Source organism: Onychostruthus taczanowskii, unplaced genomic scaffold (genome assembly GCF_017590055.1).
Source record: "Onychostruthus taczanowskii isolate IOZ18803 unplaced genomic scaffold, ASM1759005v1 scaffold7, whole genome shotgun sequence".
Lineage (NCBI taxonomy): Eukaryota > Metazoa > Chordata > Aves > Passeriformes > Passeridae > Onychostruthus > Onychostruthus taczanowskii.
In genome coordinates, this window is record NW_024504786.1 from 822,763 (window position 1) to 841,600 (window position 18,838).

At 47.9% G+C, this 18,838-nt stretch overlaps 1 protein-coding gene across 3 annotated transcripts in view; it reads right to left on the reverse strand.

The window, feature by feature from the left end:
* Positions 1-18,838, reverse strand: part of LOC121344900 (phosphoglucomutase-1) — a 45,175-nt gene that overhangs the window by 3,694 nt on the left and 22,643 nt on the right. Inside the window, exons 1-9 of one of the 3 annotated variants that reach the window (XM_041421233.1) lie at positions 11,646-12,004; positions 7,875-8,037; positions 6,983-7,129; positions 5,896-6,021; positions 5,174-5,364; positions 4,698-4,838; positions 3,887-3,891; positions 3,306-3,430; positions 53-188 (exon numbers count right to left, since the gene is read on the reverse strand). In XM_041421233.1, the coding sequence (XP_041277167.1) occupies positions 53-188; positions 3,306-3,430; positions 3,887-3,891; positions 4,698-4,838; positions 5,174-5,364; positions 5,896-6,021; positions 6,983-7,129; positions 7,875-8,037; positions 11,646-11,903 (1,292 nt within the window). In that variant the 5' untranslated portion in view covers positions 11,904-12,004. Of the gene's footprint in view, positions 1-52; positions 189-3,305; positions 3,431-3,886; positions 3,892-4,697; positions 4,839-5,173; positions 5,365-5,895; positions 6,022-6,982; positions 7,130-7,874; positions 8,039-11,645; positions 12,005-18,838 lie in introns of those variants that run through there. The other 2 variants (XM_041421231.1, XM_041421234.1) reach the window with 2 other exon arrangements.

An 18,838-nucleotide genomic window follows, 5' to 3' on the forward strand; every position in this document is an offset into this window, starting at 1 on the left:
CTCTGCTCTGCCACAGGACAGGGAATGGGAGGTGTCAGGAGCACTTCCCCACCTGGTGAAGAAGTTCCTGCCATACTTCTGCCAGTGGTCCTTCATGATGTCCTCCACGCTCTGCTTGCGCGCGGCCAGGATGGAGAGCCAGGCCAGCACTGCCCACAGCCCGTCCTTCTCTCGGATGTGGTCAGAGCCTGTGGGGACACAGCACAGACACAATTCCCACTCCTCACACCACAGCCGTGTCTCCTCTCCCCATCCCCCTGCACAGCTCACAAATGGGAAGCACTTCCAGAGCTCCATCCCTGCTGGGTCATTAAAATGGGTCAGGATCTCCTCTGCTCCAGCTCCGGCCCCAATAAAACACTCAGCATCTTTTAACACACACACACACTCTCATTGTTCACACATCCTTAACTCTGTTCCCAAGGAAGTAATGGGGAAGGCATCAAATAAAAAACAAAAGGCAAATGCAAAGGAACAGCTTGGGAAGGAGAGCATCAACAAGGAGAACATCAACTCCTCAGCAGCTGTTGTGTCCTGTGTGCCAAGGAGTACCCTGGGATCATCTCAGGACCAAGGGGAATGCCAGCCCTCCTGAAGAACCAAACCCTAACAACCCCAAAATCACCCCAGAACAATGAGAGGAGCAGCAGGGCAGGGAGCACCAGCCATGGGGCTGGCAGCAGCAGGGCAAGGAGAGGCTCCATCCACGTGCTGAGACCAGGAGAGCCTCCAGCCTGCTCTCACTGGGGGCTGGAAAAGCTCCTCTCTTGGCTAAAGGAGGATTCGCAGAGTGGATCAGGTTGGAAGGGATCTGTGGGGTATCTGGTCCAACCTCCCTGCTCAAGGCAGGGCCATCCCTGAGCCCAGGATTGCATCCAGATTTTTGATATCTCCAATGAGGGAGACTCCACACCTCTCTGGGCAATCTGTCCCACACAGTAAGGAAGTTCTTCCTCGTGTTCAGGTGGAATTTCCCAGGCCTCAGTTTGTGCCCATTGCCTCTTGTTGTGGATTCCCCCAAAGCTGGCACTGCAAGGAGAGCAGGAAGCAGCCAGAGGCAGCCTTGCCCTGGAAGCAGAGTGGGATCACACAGCACTGATCCTTTGGGAAACCTGAGAGGTGCTGGACCTTACAGAACCCCCAAATTAAATGGGATCAGATGGCCCAGAACACACCCAGCCCACACTCAGTCCCTCTGGTGAGCCAGTTCCACCCTGTGCCCCACAGATGCAAAGTTTCCCCCCTCCTACTCTGGAAAACCTCCAAACATGTATTAAAGAAATGCCAGGAGCACTCCAGAGCTGCCATGCCACCCTCTGAAGGAGTGCCAGAGTGGGAATCCCCTGGGAAAGGGCTGGGGGCACAGCAGGGGTTACATGGTGCTTTGCACAAATCCCACTGTTGTGGATGCGGCCATAAATTATCCTCATGGTCCCTCAGGGTGGAGAGAGCTGGGCAGAGGTGATGGAGAGGAATGCTAAATAAACACCAGTCCCATGTGATGTACCAACTTATTGCTGGACAAAATACCCAGGGAAGCAAGCAGGAATTCTGTCATGTCGCATTACTCTAATTGCTGCTGCGCTCCGGTCCCACTGCCTCACAGTTTGTTTCAATTTTTACTGGGTCTTTGGGCTGCTCTTTCACCTCTCTCCCTTTCAACACTCCCATTCTGTCCAGCTCCAAACAACTCTTCATTAACTTCCTGTCAAATCCACCCTCCTCACCCCTTTTTCATTCCTTTTTCCTTCCTAAGTGCATTTGCCACATGGGCAAACCCCTTTGCATTTTAGGGGACTCCAACTCTCCTGGGCCTTTTCCCAATCTGTTCCCCCAAACTGTTTCAGCTCCCACCACTTGCATGTGCTGCTGCCTGGCCAAAATCCCAATCCTCTCTCTCAGACTGGAATCACCTTGATTTGGGAGGCAGTCCCTCAGGGATGGAGAGAAACTGAGCTTGTTGCTCATACAAAGGTGGAAACAGTTTTGGGGAGCTGCTCATTTGAGATCCTCTCCCATCAGCAGCTCCAGGAATTTGGTTTTGTTTATCTCCTGAAGCACCAGTGCCCTCTCATTAGCCAAGGTCCAGGATATAAACTCAGCACATGCTGAAATCACTCAGGGCAAAACTCCAGAATCTTTCCTTACTCAATATTTACTTCAAGATTTCCTTACAGAGATACCAGGCTCTCTGAAATTCACCTTTTCTTCCAACCCAATCCCAGTCCCACATATCAGAGTAATATCTGACTGCAAAAATATTGCTCCTGGAGGCTGCTCAGCCCCACAGCACCCTGCTGCCCCCCAGAGCTGTGATCCCATTTCCTCAGCCCCAGGAAAGCTGGGCTAATCCTCTCCTGTCAAGCTGTGCATCCCAGCTCCACATTCATGCAAAGCACTTCACTCCAGGTATTTGGGAGTTTAAGGCTCCCACACACAAGGGTTTTTCTGGGGTGATGGTAGGGAAATACACAAGGTTTGAGTGAGAAATTCCCTCAGGACCTTGTGCCCTGCATATCCCACCTGAGATCCTCAGAGAACAGGAAAAACAACATCTCAGGGAGAGTTCAGACCAGATAAAACTCAGGTTTGTGCAGGAATCAGGTGCTGATTCAGGGAAGGTCCCATTTCCACAGACAGGACACAAAACCACAGGGCAGATGCCAGGGAGAGCTCAGGGAATGCAGAGACCTCCTGGGAATGCTGACTGTCCTGAGCACCCTGCTCCGACCTGGAGCAAATCCTGCTCCCATCCACTTCCCTGCAACCCCCAGAAAATTCCTTGTGATATTCACTTTGTTTCTCAGTAACTCAATAACTCACTTAGACTGTTCAAAGGCAAGTGTTAATTTAAAGTTTCTAAATCATACCTTGTTTTCAGAGCAGGAAAATGAGGGCCCTATTAAGCTCAGAGATTTAATAGTGACCTGAAACCTTCCCTAATAAAACTCCGTGCTCCAAACCGTATTTCTTTCCAGAAATGAAAACATTGAGAAGGTTTTCCTGGCCACCAAGAGTTGAAAAATACATTTAGCATTGCATTTAATCCCCACAGACTCAGTGACCAGGCTACTAAAGAGGCCCCCAAACCTCAATCTCCACACGCCTTCCTGGAGAGCTGGAGGAGAAGGAGCTCCTCCCTCACAAAACCTTTAGCACTGTGTTCATCTCCACACTAATTCCTCCAAGCCTTTTTTATATTTTAGTATTTTACAAGTATTAACAATAAATCCCAAGCTCTAAAGAATAAACAACTAAGAGGAGGAACAGCACCATCATGGGTGATACTGGGAACGCTGACTTACCAGTCCCAAAACTTTCCTCTCCACACAGAGACAGTTTGTTTGCATCCATCAGGTTTCCAAAGAACTTCCAGCCCGTTGGAGTCTCATACAAAGCAATCTTTGTGGCCTGGGCCACCCTGCCAAGGTAAGAAGGCCAAGTCACATCCCTGGATTCTCGGTGCTCCCAGGGGAAATGGGATCAGCAGCTCTCCTGGGTGCCACTGAAGGCAGGGGATGCCACTGCTTTAGAACAATTCCTCTATTTCATCCCAGTGTGATATCTGGGAGATGGCTGGGATGTGCATTTGCAGAACAGATGCAAACACACAGCTCTTCAAAGCAATTTTATGTTACAGATCTCAAAGCATTTCACCAAGAAAGCGTCGCTATCAAATTTAAGGAAAAGAAAGGTTGGCAGAGTCATTTGTTTGGGCTTAACTGTAGGGAAAAGGAAGAGCCAAGAGCTCAGCCCAGCTCTGCCATGTCCCCAGGCATGGTTTAACCCATCAAACCTTTCTGCTGCACTCCTCACCACACAAACACGGGACGGGTTGGGGTGAAACCTCAGGAAAGGGGCACGCCGTGCCCTGGCAGGGCTCCCTGCCCCATATAGTGACTGTCTCCCCTTCCATGTCCAGTGCTCTCACTACTGTCTACGGATTCAAACTATTCTTTAAGTTTTTTAAGAATGCTTTCCGCCCAGTTCTAAGACGTAGCCGCCTCTTACTATTTGGGACTCCTGTCCCCCCCATATTCACTCCCCTGGAGCCTAGGGCTCAGGAACAGAGATTCTTCACTGAAAGCTGAAGGTTCACCACACCCTCCCCCCAGTCTCTGTTCTTTTGACTTCTCTTCGCGGCTTTATCATTCCTAATGCCTAGCTAGCCGCCTCCCCCAAGGAGCAGTCTCTGCATTAACGGAAAAAACTGGCTTCACCCGTAGCTATATAAGAGAAAAGTCCGGCTCAAAGCCACTCCAATCATCTCTTCCATCTCAGGTGCTCATCTGCTAGCATTCTTTCTCTTACTCAAACCTTCTTCATCTTTCCCCTCCTCCATCCCTTCTCAGTTTTCAGCTGAAGAAAATTAGTGTTTTTACAGCTTCTATTGTTTCAACACTAAAAAGGTTAAAAGCACAGCCTGTCCTAGCAGCGGCTAGGCACCTTGCCTACCCCTTCTCCTCCCAACCGCTTATTCTTCTTTCTAAGAAGGCTGCCCAAACTATCTTAAGAACTCTTCTACCTCTGCATCTCGCAGCGGCTCCGGCTTCTCATTCTCAGGCCGCAGGCCTTTCCCCCCTCCCCCACCCAGACGCAGCTGGGCAGGGGAAAAAATCCAATCTGCTCACCTGCCGAACTCCAAAAAAGAAGTCTTTCTAAAAGTGCTCTGCTCTTAACCCCTGTGTGTTCTCAGAGCTGGTGGGCATGCTGCGGGCCAGGCCGCGCACCCCGGTCTGCTGGAAGTAGGGGATGCTGAAGATGTTGGCGGCGATGACGGCCACCGAGTCGGAGGGGTTGACGAAGAAGCCGTGCTTGCCCAAAATCATGTTACGGTCCTGGGGGAGACAGCACAGGCACAGCTCAGCTCCCTGCCCAGCCCATAAACCCAGCAGTTCCCAGAGATTTTCTGAAATCAACACAGAGCTTTGGAGAAGTTGCACAGCAGCACCTCCATAGGGTTTTGTCTTCCTGCTGATTTTTCACAGGTTTAAAGTTATTTAAATGCAGTTTGGGATTATTTACACAGTATCCAACTATTTCTGCTGTGGCACACTGCAGTGAGTGGTTCACTTCACTCATGGTTACAGAGGAGAGAGGGAGAGAAAGGGTGCACCTCAGTCCCCAGAGCTGGTTAGAGGGAAAGAAGGGGAATTCTGAGCAGCTCCTTTACCCCATCTCCATCAAAGGCAGCTCCAAAGTCGTACTCTCCTGTCTTCATGGTCTGCACCAGGTCAGCAGCGTAGGTCAGGTTGGGGTCAGGGTGGTGGCCCCCAAAGTCCTCCAGGGGGGTGCAGTTCACAGCTGAATTTGCTGGGGCTCCCAGCTCCTCGCACAGGATCTTCTTCACATAAGGGCCCACAACTGTCTCAGCAAAACAGAGAGGAAGGAGCTGGCTCAGCCCCCAGGGAGCTCTGCACCAGCCACGGCACCACCCACCTCAGGCTGCTCAGTTTGGGTCACTTTGGGTGCTTTTTGGTTTAGCAGCTTACATCAAAATCCACCCCATCCCTGCAGGTGTCCCAGGCCAGGCTGGACAGGGCTTGGGGCAATCTGGGCTAGAGGAAGGTGCCCCTGCCCATGGCAGGGGTGGAATTGGATGAGCTTTAAGGTCCCTCCCAGCCCAAAGCATTTCAGAATTGCATAAAACATTTCACAGAATCCTAGAAAGCTTTAGGTTGGAAGGAACTTTAAAGACCAGCTCATCCCAACCCCCAAAACACAACACTTGACAAAAGAAAATAACACAAGACATAAAAAATTTGCTCCCAAAAAGAAAAATCCAGTGTGCTACAAACCAAACCCCAAACTTGCAATATAAATTCCTGTCTGAAGTAGGTGACAAATCCCCAGGGACCCCTGACCCCACAGTGCCCCAAGCCCAGCCCTTTTTACCCCCGTGCATGGCATCGATGCGGATCTTGAGCTGGTTCTTCCCTGAGAGCAGCTCCTTCAAGGCACTGAAGTCAAAGATATTCCTCAGCATGCTGGCATAGGCTTCCACAGAGTCCACAATTTCCACTGGAAAAGAGGAGGAGACAGGGATCAACCCTCACAGCCTGGAATTGTGATAGCCAAGTCCTGTTGCTGTGCTGAGGGCCCTCAGAGTGAAGGGCCAGGGCTCAGCACAAAGCCCTTGAACATCCCAGAGGATCAGAACAGGGACAGAACAATGGGGCTAAATTAGGAATAATGGGGCTAAATTAGGGATTTAATTATAGGCTCTCACTGCTAATCAGGTCACAAGTGGACCTAAAAAATCAAACTCTGCTCTTTGGACTACCTTCAAGAGGGCTCAATCCCACTTCACTTAAATTTTAAAATATGTATACAAAATCAGATATTTAATTTCCACCAAAGTCAATGGGAAGGGTGAACTTCATAGTTCAAAAAGTTGCACCTTTGCAGCCAACATAAAAACAAAAAACAGCATAAAAATCCCACTACAAAGAAATGGAGACTGAGAGAAATGCCAACTTTTATCATCTTTTAACTTTGTTAATTACAAGCACCAGGAGATGGTAAAAAAAATACTTGCAGTATTTTTAAAAAGTCTTTTTTTACTTTAATTTCATATTTCACTGCTGACTGAGAAAAGTCACATGTGAAATGTAACAGCCTTCCTACTCACAGAGACAACTTTTATATGTGAAACCGTGGAAAAAAGTCAGTTGAAAGATTAAACTCTGCAATTTTTAATTAGGAAAATGCACTGCAGCTGCATTTTTCTATTTTCAAGTACATGTTTGCCTTGCAGAAAAAACAGCCTTTGATTTTAGGGAAGTTTGATGGATCAAGGTTTTGCTACTGAAGTAGAAACTTCTGCAGGACAGAAAATTATATCAATCAAAATCAACCAATAAATAAATGCCAGGAGCAATGTCCTCACGGGGATTATGCAACAGATGAGAAGGAGAGGTCACAATGGCCACAGGAACACCCCAATTCCTCACCCTTGCCAAGAGGAAGAACATTTGTTTACCTGTAAATGGCTTAAATTTGTTCTCCAGGTCAAACTGCTGCTTCCCAATGGTGCCCAAGTCCACCTGGAGATCTGGGCAGATGGCATATTCCTCAATTTTCTTGCTGATTTGGAAAATTTTATCTGTGATGGCTTCAGGAGCAGGACCTGCAAAATGAAATGGGCAAGGGGGAAGATGTTAAAGAATCCAACTGCAAGAGGAGTGAACTTGAGGAATGCAGCAAAGACTCGGGCTGGGAATGGAAGAGGAACACCAGGGAATGAGGGGAGCAGAGCATCACTTGCTCCATTAGGGGAACCACTGCTCAGGGCACTGATTTCTGGGATGTGAACAGAAAAGTGGATTCTCAGGTGGTGTGGGAAATGGATTTGTAGGGAATTCTCAAAGCCTGGCAGAAGGCTCACACAGTGTCCATCTGCGTGCAAACCTTGAGACAAGAAATGCTGAGTTAGAAACGCCACGGAATAGGACAGACATTGCAGAGAGAGAAATTAAACTAGAAACAAGCTTCAAAGGCTGGCCTTGCAAATGAGACCAGATACTTTAGAGAAATAGAATCATGAAAGATGCATTGTAGTGACACCCACGAGGGGTAATTTTAGATGATTGGCTTTAAGGCATTTACACCATGGTGGGACTAAAGCTGATAGGCCAAGAACCACTTATAATGCACTGTAATTAAGAAACAGCTGGCTTCTGATTGTGATAACGTGAATTCTAACACCTGTGTTGCCTCACCCTTCACATGAAACTGAAAACAGGGTAAAAGTTTTTAAAATGTCTCTCAGTTACCCCATCTCTGGCTCAGAAAAGGGCTTAATCCCGCAGGGTGGGCGCAAGAAGCAAACAATAACGGCAAGAGGAAGGAGAAGGCGGCAGGAGGAGCCTGACCTCCGTTGGCAATGTTGAATTTGATGCCGAAGTCGCCGCTGGGCCCGCCGGGGTTGTGGCTGGCCGTGAGGATGATGCCCCCGATGGCTTTGATCTTGCGGATGATGCAGGACACGGCCGGCGTGGACAGGATCCCGTTCTGCCCGATCACCAGGCGCCCGATCTGCGGGGAGAGGAGCACAGCGCAGCTCTCAGGGGCAGAGCCCAAACCCAGCCCCTGGCGGTGTGGCAGCAGCTCTCTGGCCACAGAGAGAAACACACGGCTCTCCCAGGCGTGTTCTGGGACAGGCTGTGAGGGTCACAGAAGAGAATGAGAACAATTCTTATCTCAGCCTGCTGCGCCTGCTGCTGTGAACATGTGGAACGTGTGATGCAGATTTGTCTGCCAAAGGTTGTTTCTTAATTAGCCAGTGGTGATGGTGTTTTAATTAAATCAAGTCCATGTGTAGCGAAATAGGGTAGAAAAAAAGCAATATGTTTCATAATGCATGGAGTTTATGTAACTTATTGCCCAGTCCTGGCTCGTTGCACTGACAGTATTGGAGGTTTGCACAGATGGGATGGGACTGCTGGGACACCTTCCTTGAGCTTTATTGTGGCATCAGCCTCATTTACATGGTTGAGACAATGGGATGGCAACAGCTCATGTCCTGCCAGCAGCAGCCAAAGATTTCTTTGGCACAGAGCATTTTAAAAACTTTCTAGCCAACAGCATATTGCTAAAGCTTGCAGATAATTGTTCTAGCCAATCACTAAAAGCTTCACACAATGCTTGTTTTTATGCTTTCTATTAACAATACACAATACTCCAATATTAAACCTAGAACCTTCTACAATCTTGCTAGGCATATTTTTCTGCAGTCTTAAGGTCTATCTTAACCAAGCCTAAAACTCAAACTATTGTTTCGTGTCCTTGCTTGCTGTACTATTGTAACTTTTCTACTTTCAGCTAGCTTTAAATTCTCTGCTCTTTCTGTTTCTGAGGCCTGCTTTCACAGCTTTCTGAACGTCTTCTTACTTTTCCTATTTCCCACACAGCCCAAACCCCAAACTCTGCCAACAGATAAAGCACAGCCCTGTTCCTGCCAAAGCTCCTCACAGTGCATCCGACCCCACTCTGTTGGAGCATTTTCCTCCATGAATGCTGCACGTGGATGTACTGAAGGGTTGGCATTAAACACCACAAAACCCAGCGTTTCCTCTGGCTGCGGTCTCAAATTTGCCTTCAAAACACACAGTGGGGCAGAGAGAAGCCAAAAGAACACAAAACTTGAACATCCTGGGAGCAGCTGCAGATTCTTCCTCGCAGCAGGCAGCACACCTCCTTCCCGTAAGTCCAGGGATATCTCTGAGATTGGATCCAGAGCAATGTGCTGAGCAATACAGCAGCTTCAGAATCCAGGCAATAAACCAGGAGGTGGAGAATTCCCTGGAAGAACACACTCCTTTCCACAGCCCCCAGATGAGGTGACAGGATTTAAAAGCACACCAGACCCCTCTGCACCAACTGAGGGGGTCAGACCCAGAACAGGCTGGGGAAAGAGGAGGGATTTCATTCAATCACAACCAGGAGCAGGAATCAAGAGGAGCATTCCCAGGCTGTGGTGGGTGCTGAGCCAAGGGCACGGGATGGCTGTGATTCCTGTCCCCTGGCACTGCCAGGTGCTAAGCCCCAGCCTCGCTGCCCATCAGTTATTGCATGGTCCAGCTGTCACAGCCCAGCTGCTGGCAGAGCTGCACCTCTAGCAAATAACAGCAGAAATGTGGAAAAAGCACTTTACAAACCCAGAGTGAGGGCCCTACCTCCAGCTCACACTGGAGCCCTGACTGTGCCCACACACTGATCACATTTATTGCACCTCCTGTTTCATTTGAAGCAGGGTTTGCTTTTCCCCCATTCTCACACACCCCTTGTCCTGTGCTTTATTCCAGCCTCCAAACTTTTCTCCTTCAGTTTCCCTGAGAACTCACGGGACCTCCAGGAAGCTCCTCTCCAAAATTTCCCCTCCTGCTCCCCAGTTTCCCTCTGAGGGTCACGTTCTGCAGCACCCCTGTGCATCAGTGCCCCAGGAATGCTGCAGAGGAAGGGAAAATAAGGGATTTTCCCTGCCAAAGCAGGCAGCAGCTGCAGGAGAGCTGGATGAACACATCAAATCCCTTGTCCTTGCCCTCCCTGCACACCTGAATTGCAGCTTTTCCCCACAGCAAGGAAGGAAAGGAAGGAACACTTGTGTCCATGTGAGCTGCTCTGTGATTTGGGTCCTCCTTGGCTTCCAGAGGTTTTCAGCTGCCATTCCCCACCCATCCAATGCTAAATCCTTTGTGGTGACCACTGGGGAAGTTTGCTCAGTGTAAAAATGTGCTGAACAATTTACACATGATCCTTTTTGAGTCTGTGGAATTTCTTATGAGGAAAACCTCAGGCTGCAATGATGGACAAACACCTTTCATGGATTTCTCAAAACAGACCCACTTTGTGCAGCAAGTTTGGGTTACAGCACTTCAAAACCATCCAGGCAATAATTCCACCCTGGTTTTACTGAAAACCCCATGAGGATGCAGACAGGGACCTCCTGCAGCCCCTCCTCCCCTCAGGAACACTGGGAACACGTTTTCCAGGCCATGGAAGTTGGTGGCTGCAGCTCCAGGGTGTTTCTGTGCAGGAGATGCAGCCCAAGCCACCAATCCCACACCCTGAGCACAACACTGACAGGCAGCAGCCAGACTGAGGAGAAAAATCCATGGAAAATACCCAAACCACCCCCTAAATCCCATTTAGGCAGACTGGGCCCAGTGCTGGAGAGCCAAGTCTGAGCTGGTGAGGATGAGCCTGATCTCCCCTCACCAGCAGACCTGTCCTGGTGTCAGGCACTCCAAGCCTGGCTCTGTGCACATTTTCCAGCTCTTCTGCTCAGCCCATACACTGATTTCAAAGGAAGACATTAATCTGCAATGCCTGAAGATTTTTTTCCCCACAAGACGGAAAACAGGTCGATTTAAAAAATAAGTAAATAAAATTCTCTCATCCTATTTTCCCATTCACTATTGATTACACTGCCCTAGTCAGGTTTTTTGTCAAACAAACTCCTAAAATCCAGGTCCCTTTGCACAAAGTTTGCTCTGCACTGAGAGATCAAGGACAGACAGCAGAGCCTTTTCTTCTAAAAAAGTAGAAGGAAACAAAGACAAAAGCCCATTGCATGAACCACGATCTACCACAAACACACAAGCCTCTTGCTCTGCTTCCAAAACACAGAATTCCAGCACAACTGAGCTCCCTATAAAGGCTGTCACTCACTTGCTGACACTCATATCAATTTTCAAAGGCTCCCTAAGCATTTATCCCACAGCCACAACTTACACCTGGCAAGAAAGGCAAAACATGGTTGTTTCTTCTCCTTTGCCACTCTGGTGGCTCTCCCTGGTAGTTCATTTCTGAACAGTATCAGGGCTTTATATTCTCGTGGAAAGACTGAAAAATCCACAGGTGCCAACAGCTTGGGGCATGTCAAAGCACAAAACAGGAACACACAAACCCCAGGCAGAATTTATTTTCCTTTCCCCACACGTTATTTTCTGCCCAATTGCAACACTTAGAGTGAAAAAACAGTAATTTCTGCATCCCCTAACTGATCTTCCATTAAAAACATCACTATTAGCAGTTGAATAAAACCTTTGGGGAAATTAAATCTCCCAGTGCCTCATTTCTGCTGGATTTCTGCATTTCTCAGCCACACCCCACAGGAATTCAGCCGTTTAACATTTACCAACCCCGTTGGCAGCAGCCATTTGGACAATCAGTTCCACTGCAGACTTATTGAGGTACCTCCCATCACCTCCAACCACCAGAGAGGCTCCTTGGCGATCCCTTAGGTCTATGGAAAAAAATATGCTCTGGATAAAATTCTGCAAATAGTTCAGCTTGGATTCAAAGTAGAAGGTCTTCCTCCTCAGGCCGCTGGTTCCCGGTTTCTGGTCGCTGTAGGGAGCTGTCGGCACCGTCACCAGAGGCAGGGGAGCGTCTTCCATGGCCTTTTGTCACACAGATGCATTTAAAAAGTCAAATATGGCAAAATTAACCCCCAACCTTGACACAGCAATGGCCCACCTATGAGACAGGAGTTCGGGGGAGCTGCTGAGCACCCAAAAATAGCTCCCTGCACCTTCTGTAACCGAAGCCGTGTCCTCGCACTTGCGGTGGGGGATCAATGTCAGGGAGAAGGCACAATTCCACGCTGCTGCCCCTCACTGTAAAGGATTCCTGTCTTCTCTGTCACCTCCTGGTTGCCACAGGCACCGCTCCCAGCCATCCCATGGAGCCCAGCAGTGTCAATCCGTGTGGATCTCCCTGGGGCAGGGAGGTGGGAGCAGCCCAGCCCCGCTCAGATGCGTTTTCCCAGATCCACGGGGCAGGGCCAGGCGTGGCCGCACGCTGGGGCTCTGGAGGCAAACTTCCAGCAGGATCCTGCTGGAGCTATTTTGCAAAGTCTGGTGAGTTAAAGGTCACTCTTAAAATGGAAGGGAACAGATCTGTTACCTCCCGTTCGCTCATGCGACTCCTGCCCCGACAACCTGACTTCCCACGGCTCCCTGAAACACAGGGAGAATTTCCAGCAGGAACAGCTGGCCAGCCTTTGGCTGGAAAGCCTCATGAGCCTCAGCTGAGCACCACCAGCAAGTCTCACCCAGATGAAAATCACAAAAAAACTATAAAATGCTTGGGAAAACTGCATCCCATAACGCTGTTCATTGTGGGACAGCCTAAACACCAACAGAAGAGACTCAGATCCCAAGAAACTTCTGTGAACCTCATCTTCCCAAGCATGGGGAAGGTAAATGAGGGAAAGGAACGTGGTGGACTCCCCATCCCTGGAAGTGCCCAAGGCCAGCTTGGAGCAACCTGGGATAGTGGAAGGTGTTCCTGTCCATGGTAGGGGGAATGGGATGGGCTTTAGGGTCCCCTCCCACCCAAACCATTCCGTGATTCTAAAACCAGCCTTTCCTCCAAGCCTCTTTAACAACACTCAGAGTCCTCTGCCTGAGCTGCTGGAAACAATTTCTAGATATCACTGGAGCAATTAAAGAACAGACACTTGGTAATGACTCTGTTTAAGGCAGCAAAAAGGAGATGTGTACACACAGCTGAATTGTGACAGGTCTGAAGGTGCTCAGGGACTCTTTCCTGTGGTGCTGATTCTGTCATTACTGCAATAATTGATATATTTTCTTCCAAAGCAGATCACAGAACCAGAAAAGTTGGAAAAGCCATCTGAGATAATCCAGATAACCCTCACCCCTCCAAGGTCACCACTGACCATGTCCCTAATCCTGATTTATCCATCAGCACATTGAAATGGAGTTGGATAATTTGTGTGACCAACACACCTTTTACCCCAGCAGTGAGACTGTCTGGGATACAGAGCAAAACTGGCTTGTGTTTCATCCACCCACACTATTCCAGCATCTTGCAGCTCTCCTTTTTCCCATGCAAGGTCCCAGGTTTCCCTCTAGTGGCACAGAACCCAAAATCCAGCTCCCAAAATTACACCTGGCAGGAAAAGGCCTAAAGCAAGTTCTTTCCCTTCTTGCTGTCCTGGGAAATGCCGTGGCATTAAGTGACAGGAGGAGGGCACAGGACACCCAGCAGCTCCTGTGACTGCACACAGGCTGTGCTTGGATTTACTGACAGGGAAAAGCCTATGGAGGGTGGGAATTTGTGTGTAATTCAGTGCATGTGGAGTAGACAGACGAATCAAATTAAATTAAGTAGGGGAGGAGGGTCATTCATAAAGTGAAGCACATTCTATTAAATGAAATATAAGAATAATATAATAATTATTATATAATAAGTATATACTATCTATTATGAATAAAATAATATACATTTTATATTATTATCTAAACTAATATAAATATAAAATAATAGTTAAATAATAATTAAAACTAACAACATAAAATAATGCATGAAAGGCACAGGGACAGCCACACTCTTGGGGTGCTCCCTGGCTCCCAGGGCTTTCCTGTAAAATGTCTTTGGGGCAAACTCAGTCACCAGTAACTGCTTAACCAGGGCTGCCCAGGGGTTGGGGATCACACAGCTGCCAGAGGATTTAGAGGTGCAAAATGTCACCAAACGTGGGTGCTGAGCACCTTTGCACTGGGGAAAGGTCCTTTGATCAGATGGAGGCTTGGCTCATTACAAATCACTCAGGACATCTGCTCCCTCCCCACAGCTGGACCAAGGACACCCAGGTCTCCTCCTGGAGGCTGATCTAACTTGTTCTTGGAATCTTTTTCTCCAGGTAAGCCCTGCCAGTGCTTAATTAGCCTTGCAGCTGGAAGTGCTTGGACAATCTGCTGGTATCTCCCTCACTGGCACAGCAAACAAAGAGATCATAATCCTCTTCCTCACTAAAAAATCCTCTGGCATTGGGCTCTGAGTGCCCTCTCTGCTACAGCAAACAGCCCCCTGTTTGCCCTAACAGCTTTTCCTTGTGGTCCTGTTTCCAGGATCCTGAATCCTGGGATTCCCCACGGCAGGTGGAGGCTGCTGAGGGAATCTCCCTCTCTCAACAGCAAGCCTGGCACAGACAGGGATATTTCCTAACCCAGGTCTCCTTTTACTGCCCTGCACTTCACACACACGAGAAGAGTTAAAACTATTAATTAACTGTTGAATTTAATGATAGAAAGACAAACAAGACTGTTCTGACAGGGCTTAAATTCATTAAACATTGCAGAGCCACGGCTCCTCCCTTGCCTTGATTCTGTGGTCCCTACCCATCCCCTCTCCCTGAGAGGGCTGTGCCACCTTTTTTGGGAGATGGAGCCTTCTTCACCTGGAGTCTGGGACCAGGGAGAGGGTTAGAGCCAGACTCTCCCAGCTCCTCACTCTGACACAAACCCAGCCTTCCTCCAAGCTACGATGTTGTAGGTATTCAGGCAAGAAAAATAATTGTGGGGGGAACCCACCATGGAAAGGTCAAACTGAACAGTAATTCCCTGTTCCCAAAACCTGCTACACCCTTGGGTCAGGCTTCTCCAAGGTCCAGGGTGCCCTCTACTCCTCTTCTCATTTCCTCCCCATTCCTCTCCCAGGTTTTTGCTCCCATTCAGAGGGCAGATAAAGCCAATGTCCCCTCTGTGGGGCTGTGTTTAGCTGCAAGCTTCCTTTTCCAGCTTTGCAGGAATTTTTGACAGCAAGCAGCTGGTGACAGGCATCTCCTTCTGCTCCTTTTCTGTGCTCAGTCAAGAAGACACTCAGCCTGAAATCCCGGGCAACAAATGGAGTAAAACCACTTTACACTTCATCTGTGACTCCCATTTAAGGCAGAATCCCATTCCCTTAAATCCTTCCCTCAGGAAATCTCCAGTGCCCGTGCTGTCCCCTGCACATCGGCCATAAGAGGGTGCCAGGAGCCCTGGAAAACCCTCCTGAGCAGCTGCCAAAATCTGGCACTTTCTGTCGAGGATGACTGTGGTGCAGGCAGCCACTGCTGGAAATGGCATTTGGTATGCCAGGACAAATGGAGCCCCAAAAAAAAATATATATATTGCAAGTGTGTTATTGGTCATACAAGGAGAGCAGCTCCCACTGCAAAACGTTTTGTTTCTATTAAGAATTAATTTAAAATCCGAGTTTGGAAGTTGCTGTAGAGATTCCAGAGGGCAAAAAAGGATAATTGGCACCATCTCAACAGCACAAGTGCACTCACATATGAATCACTCCAGAAAGAAGAGACTGTTCTGTTCCTACAACAGCTGAAAAGAAAAGGGGCTGGCAGGGCTGGGAATGAATCCCCTTCTCCAGGTTTGTCCCACTGGCAGGGGTTGAACTTTCCTTTCCAGGGAAGCACTCACCAGCCACCAGGATTGTGAAACTTTCTGTTCAATGGTCACACCTCAAAGTACGCTCAATTCTGCATTTTATCTCTGCTGCCCTGCCCCTGCACCAGGGAAAAAGGGAGGGATTCCAGCAGGATTTCCTTGTGCTCCAGGATTTCTGGCCCCAGCCTGCTGAGATAGAGCTCCTGGCCCTGGGTGCTCTTGGAAATCTGCACCTGAACCCAAAAACCACTTTCCACTATGCCAGGTGGCTCCAAGCCCTGTCCAGCCTGGCCTTGGACACTTCCAGGGATCCAGGGGCAGCCACAGCTTCCATGGAAATCCTGTGCCAGGGCCTCAGCACCCTCACAGGGAGGAATTTCTTCCCTACAGAAAGACCTCAGCCAGTCCTGCTGGAATCTCCTACACCCAGATCCTCTCTGAGGGCTGGTGCCCAGCCCAGGACCTGTGCTCCTGGTGAGGCTTTATCTTGATTTTCACTCAAAACAGACTTATTTTAAAATCAAGAAGTGATGTTTTTCTGGATAACTGCATGATCCTGCCAACTGTGTTTGTCCTCTACCCATCACATCTGCTGTTTATTTTGTTACTCTACAATTTATGAATATGTACTAGGAATATGTATTATAAGTGTACATGTTACACTTTTATTACTTCAGAATTCTTGGAACTTATTACTGATATCTAAGCTATCTCTGTTTATTTCTAAAATACGTTTCAGCTCCTCATCTGAAGCATTAATCAATATTTTGGCCAGCTCAGGGTCATGACAGGATGCATTTCTCAATCCTGGTGAGCTCAAATCTGGAATAACACGTGGATAGCAGCTCTCCAGCCCAGCTCCCTATCCCAAACTTTGCCCTGACAAGGGGAAGGCAATTCTGCCCTGCCAGCCCAGCTCCAGCTGAGGTGTCTGCCCATGCACAGTCATTGTCCCAGGAGATTACAGCTAAGTCCCTGGTAGGATGAATTTCAACTCTGCCTGCTGGATTTGCTGAGATTAACTGCAAAGCACCTTAGCTCTTTGCTCTGAGCTGGAGTTTCATGAGTGCAGAGTTTAAAATTCCAGAGGGGCGCTGAAACTGGACAACCTGACCACTTAATCACCTTCCACTGTAAACTGACATAAGCCAATTAACTTTACAGGCAAAAGGATTCCAGGCTGGTGTAAAAAGAGGCTGTAAGAGCTGCTGCAGCTGCTGAATTCTAAAATCCACATCAGCTGCAGCCAGGAAATACCTACAAGTGGTATTTATTTCCTCACTTTAGATATTGCATCTCAATTTCCCCTTCTGCCTCTGAGAAAAACAGTAACATAAGAAAGTCAGAAATTTAGGTTTTTCCTACTGGCCTGGAGGATCCAGCATCACCACATCTAACCCTGGTTGCTTTTTGGAAGAACTTTCTTTATGAGCACTTTATTTTGATGATTTCAATCCCAGGAGCTTTTACTCAAAGGGAAGATCTCAGTGGGAATTGGTCTGGGACCTGTGGCAGAAAAGCACAAAGAAAAAGGGAGCTACCAAAGGAGAGCAGTGATAAATAAATGCAACAGGACTGAGCACTTGGTTTCTCTGGGTAACTGAGGGGAGAGAAAGGTTAAAGCAGCCAAGGCAGGAACCCAAACTTCCTGGGGGAGAGAGCAGCATTTCTAATAAAAGAAAATTTGTCCTGCAGCTATAAAACAAAAGCAGGCACTATTTAACATGCAAGGCACAGCCTGGCACTCCAAACACCTTTCCAGCAATGTGCCTGAGTGTGGCAACATTGAACACTTGCAAAAGTGTTCAATTAGGAAGGAACCAAGGGCACAGTAAATTTGGGGAGCAGCAGGTGACAATGTCACAGCATCAGCCTGGTGCTGGTTCTATCATCCCACTTGTATTTACAGTTTCTGTCCTTTTTGACACAAAATTATTGCACAGCCACAATTCTGCTGATCAGTGATGCTCCAACAGGACCTGTGAAGATCTGATTTGTGGAATTAAAGAGCCAGACTCACCATGTGGGAAAAATTCCAAGGAAAGCTGGCACACAGGCCAAAACAAAGCTGGCAGGCTACACTGGATGCCAACTGGGAATGGCAAACAATTTCAGTTTACTTACAGAAATGCAAACTTTAAAATAAGATAAACACCCTTTAATCTCATAACTACAAACTGAGTAGTTGCTACTTAAAAATAAACACTTAGTTCCATATTAACCATACCAGGTGGAGACAAAATTCAAGCTAATTTTAGCATCCTGTCCTTTTATGTTGTAAAACTAAAGATCATTGGTTGTGCTCCTCAGGCCCTGTTTGTCCTGCAGCTATAAAACAAAAGCTGGCACTATTTAACATGCAAGGCACAGCCTGGCACTCCAAACACCTTTCCAGCAATGTGCCTGAGTGTGGCAACATTGAACACTTGGAAAAGTGTTCAATTAGGAAGGAACCAAGGGCACAGTAAATTTAGGGAGCAGCAGGTGACAATGTCACAGCATCAGCCTGGTGCTGGTTCTATCATCCCACTTGCATTTACAGTTTCTGTCCTTTTTGACACAAAATTATTGCACAGCCACAATTCTGCTGATCAGTGATGCTCCAACAGGACCTGTGAAGATCTGATTTGTGGAATTAAAGAGCCAGACTCACCATGTGGGAATAATACCAAGGAAAGCTAGCACACAGGCCAAAACAAAGCTGGCAGGCTACACTGGATGCCAACTGGGAATGGCAAACAATTTCAGTTTACTTACAGAAATGCAAACTTTAAAATAAGATAAACACCCTTTAATCTCATAACTACAAACTGAGTAGTTGCTACTTAAAAATAAACACTTAGTTCCATATTAACCATACCAGGTGGAGACAAAATTCAAGCTAATTTTAGCATCCTGTCCTTTTATGTTGTAAAACTAAAGATCATTGGTTGTGCTCCTCAGGTCTGTCCTGTGCCTGGAGAGCACCACTCAGCCAGATGTTAACCCCATGTGATTTTAAAGCATTCATCAACCACCTCTTCATCCTCAGGACCAGAAATGCACTTTTCCAGCAGTTTTCTTAGTATTACTCAGCTTTTCTCAACATGAGTTTGCTGAGTTTTCCCCCCAGACCTGGCTGCATCAGGAGATGTTTG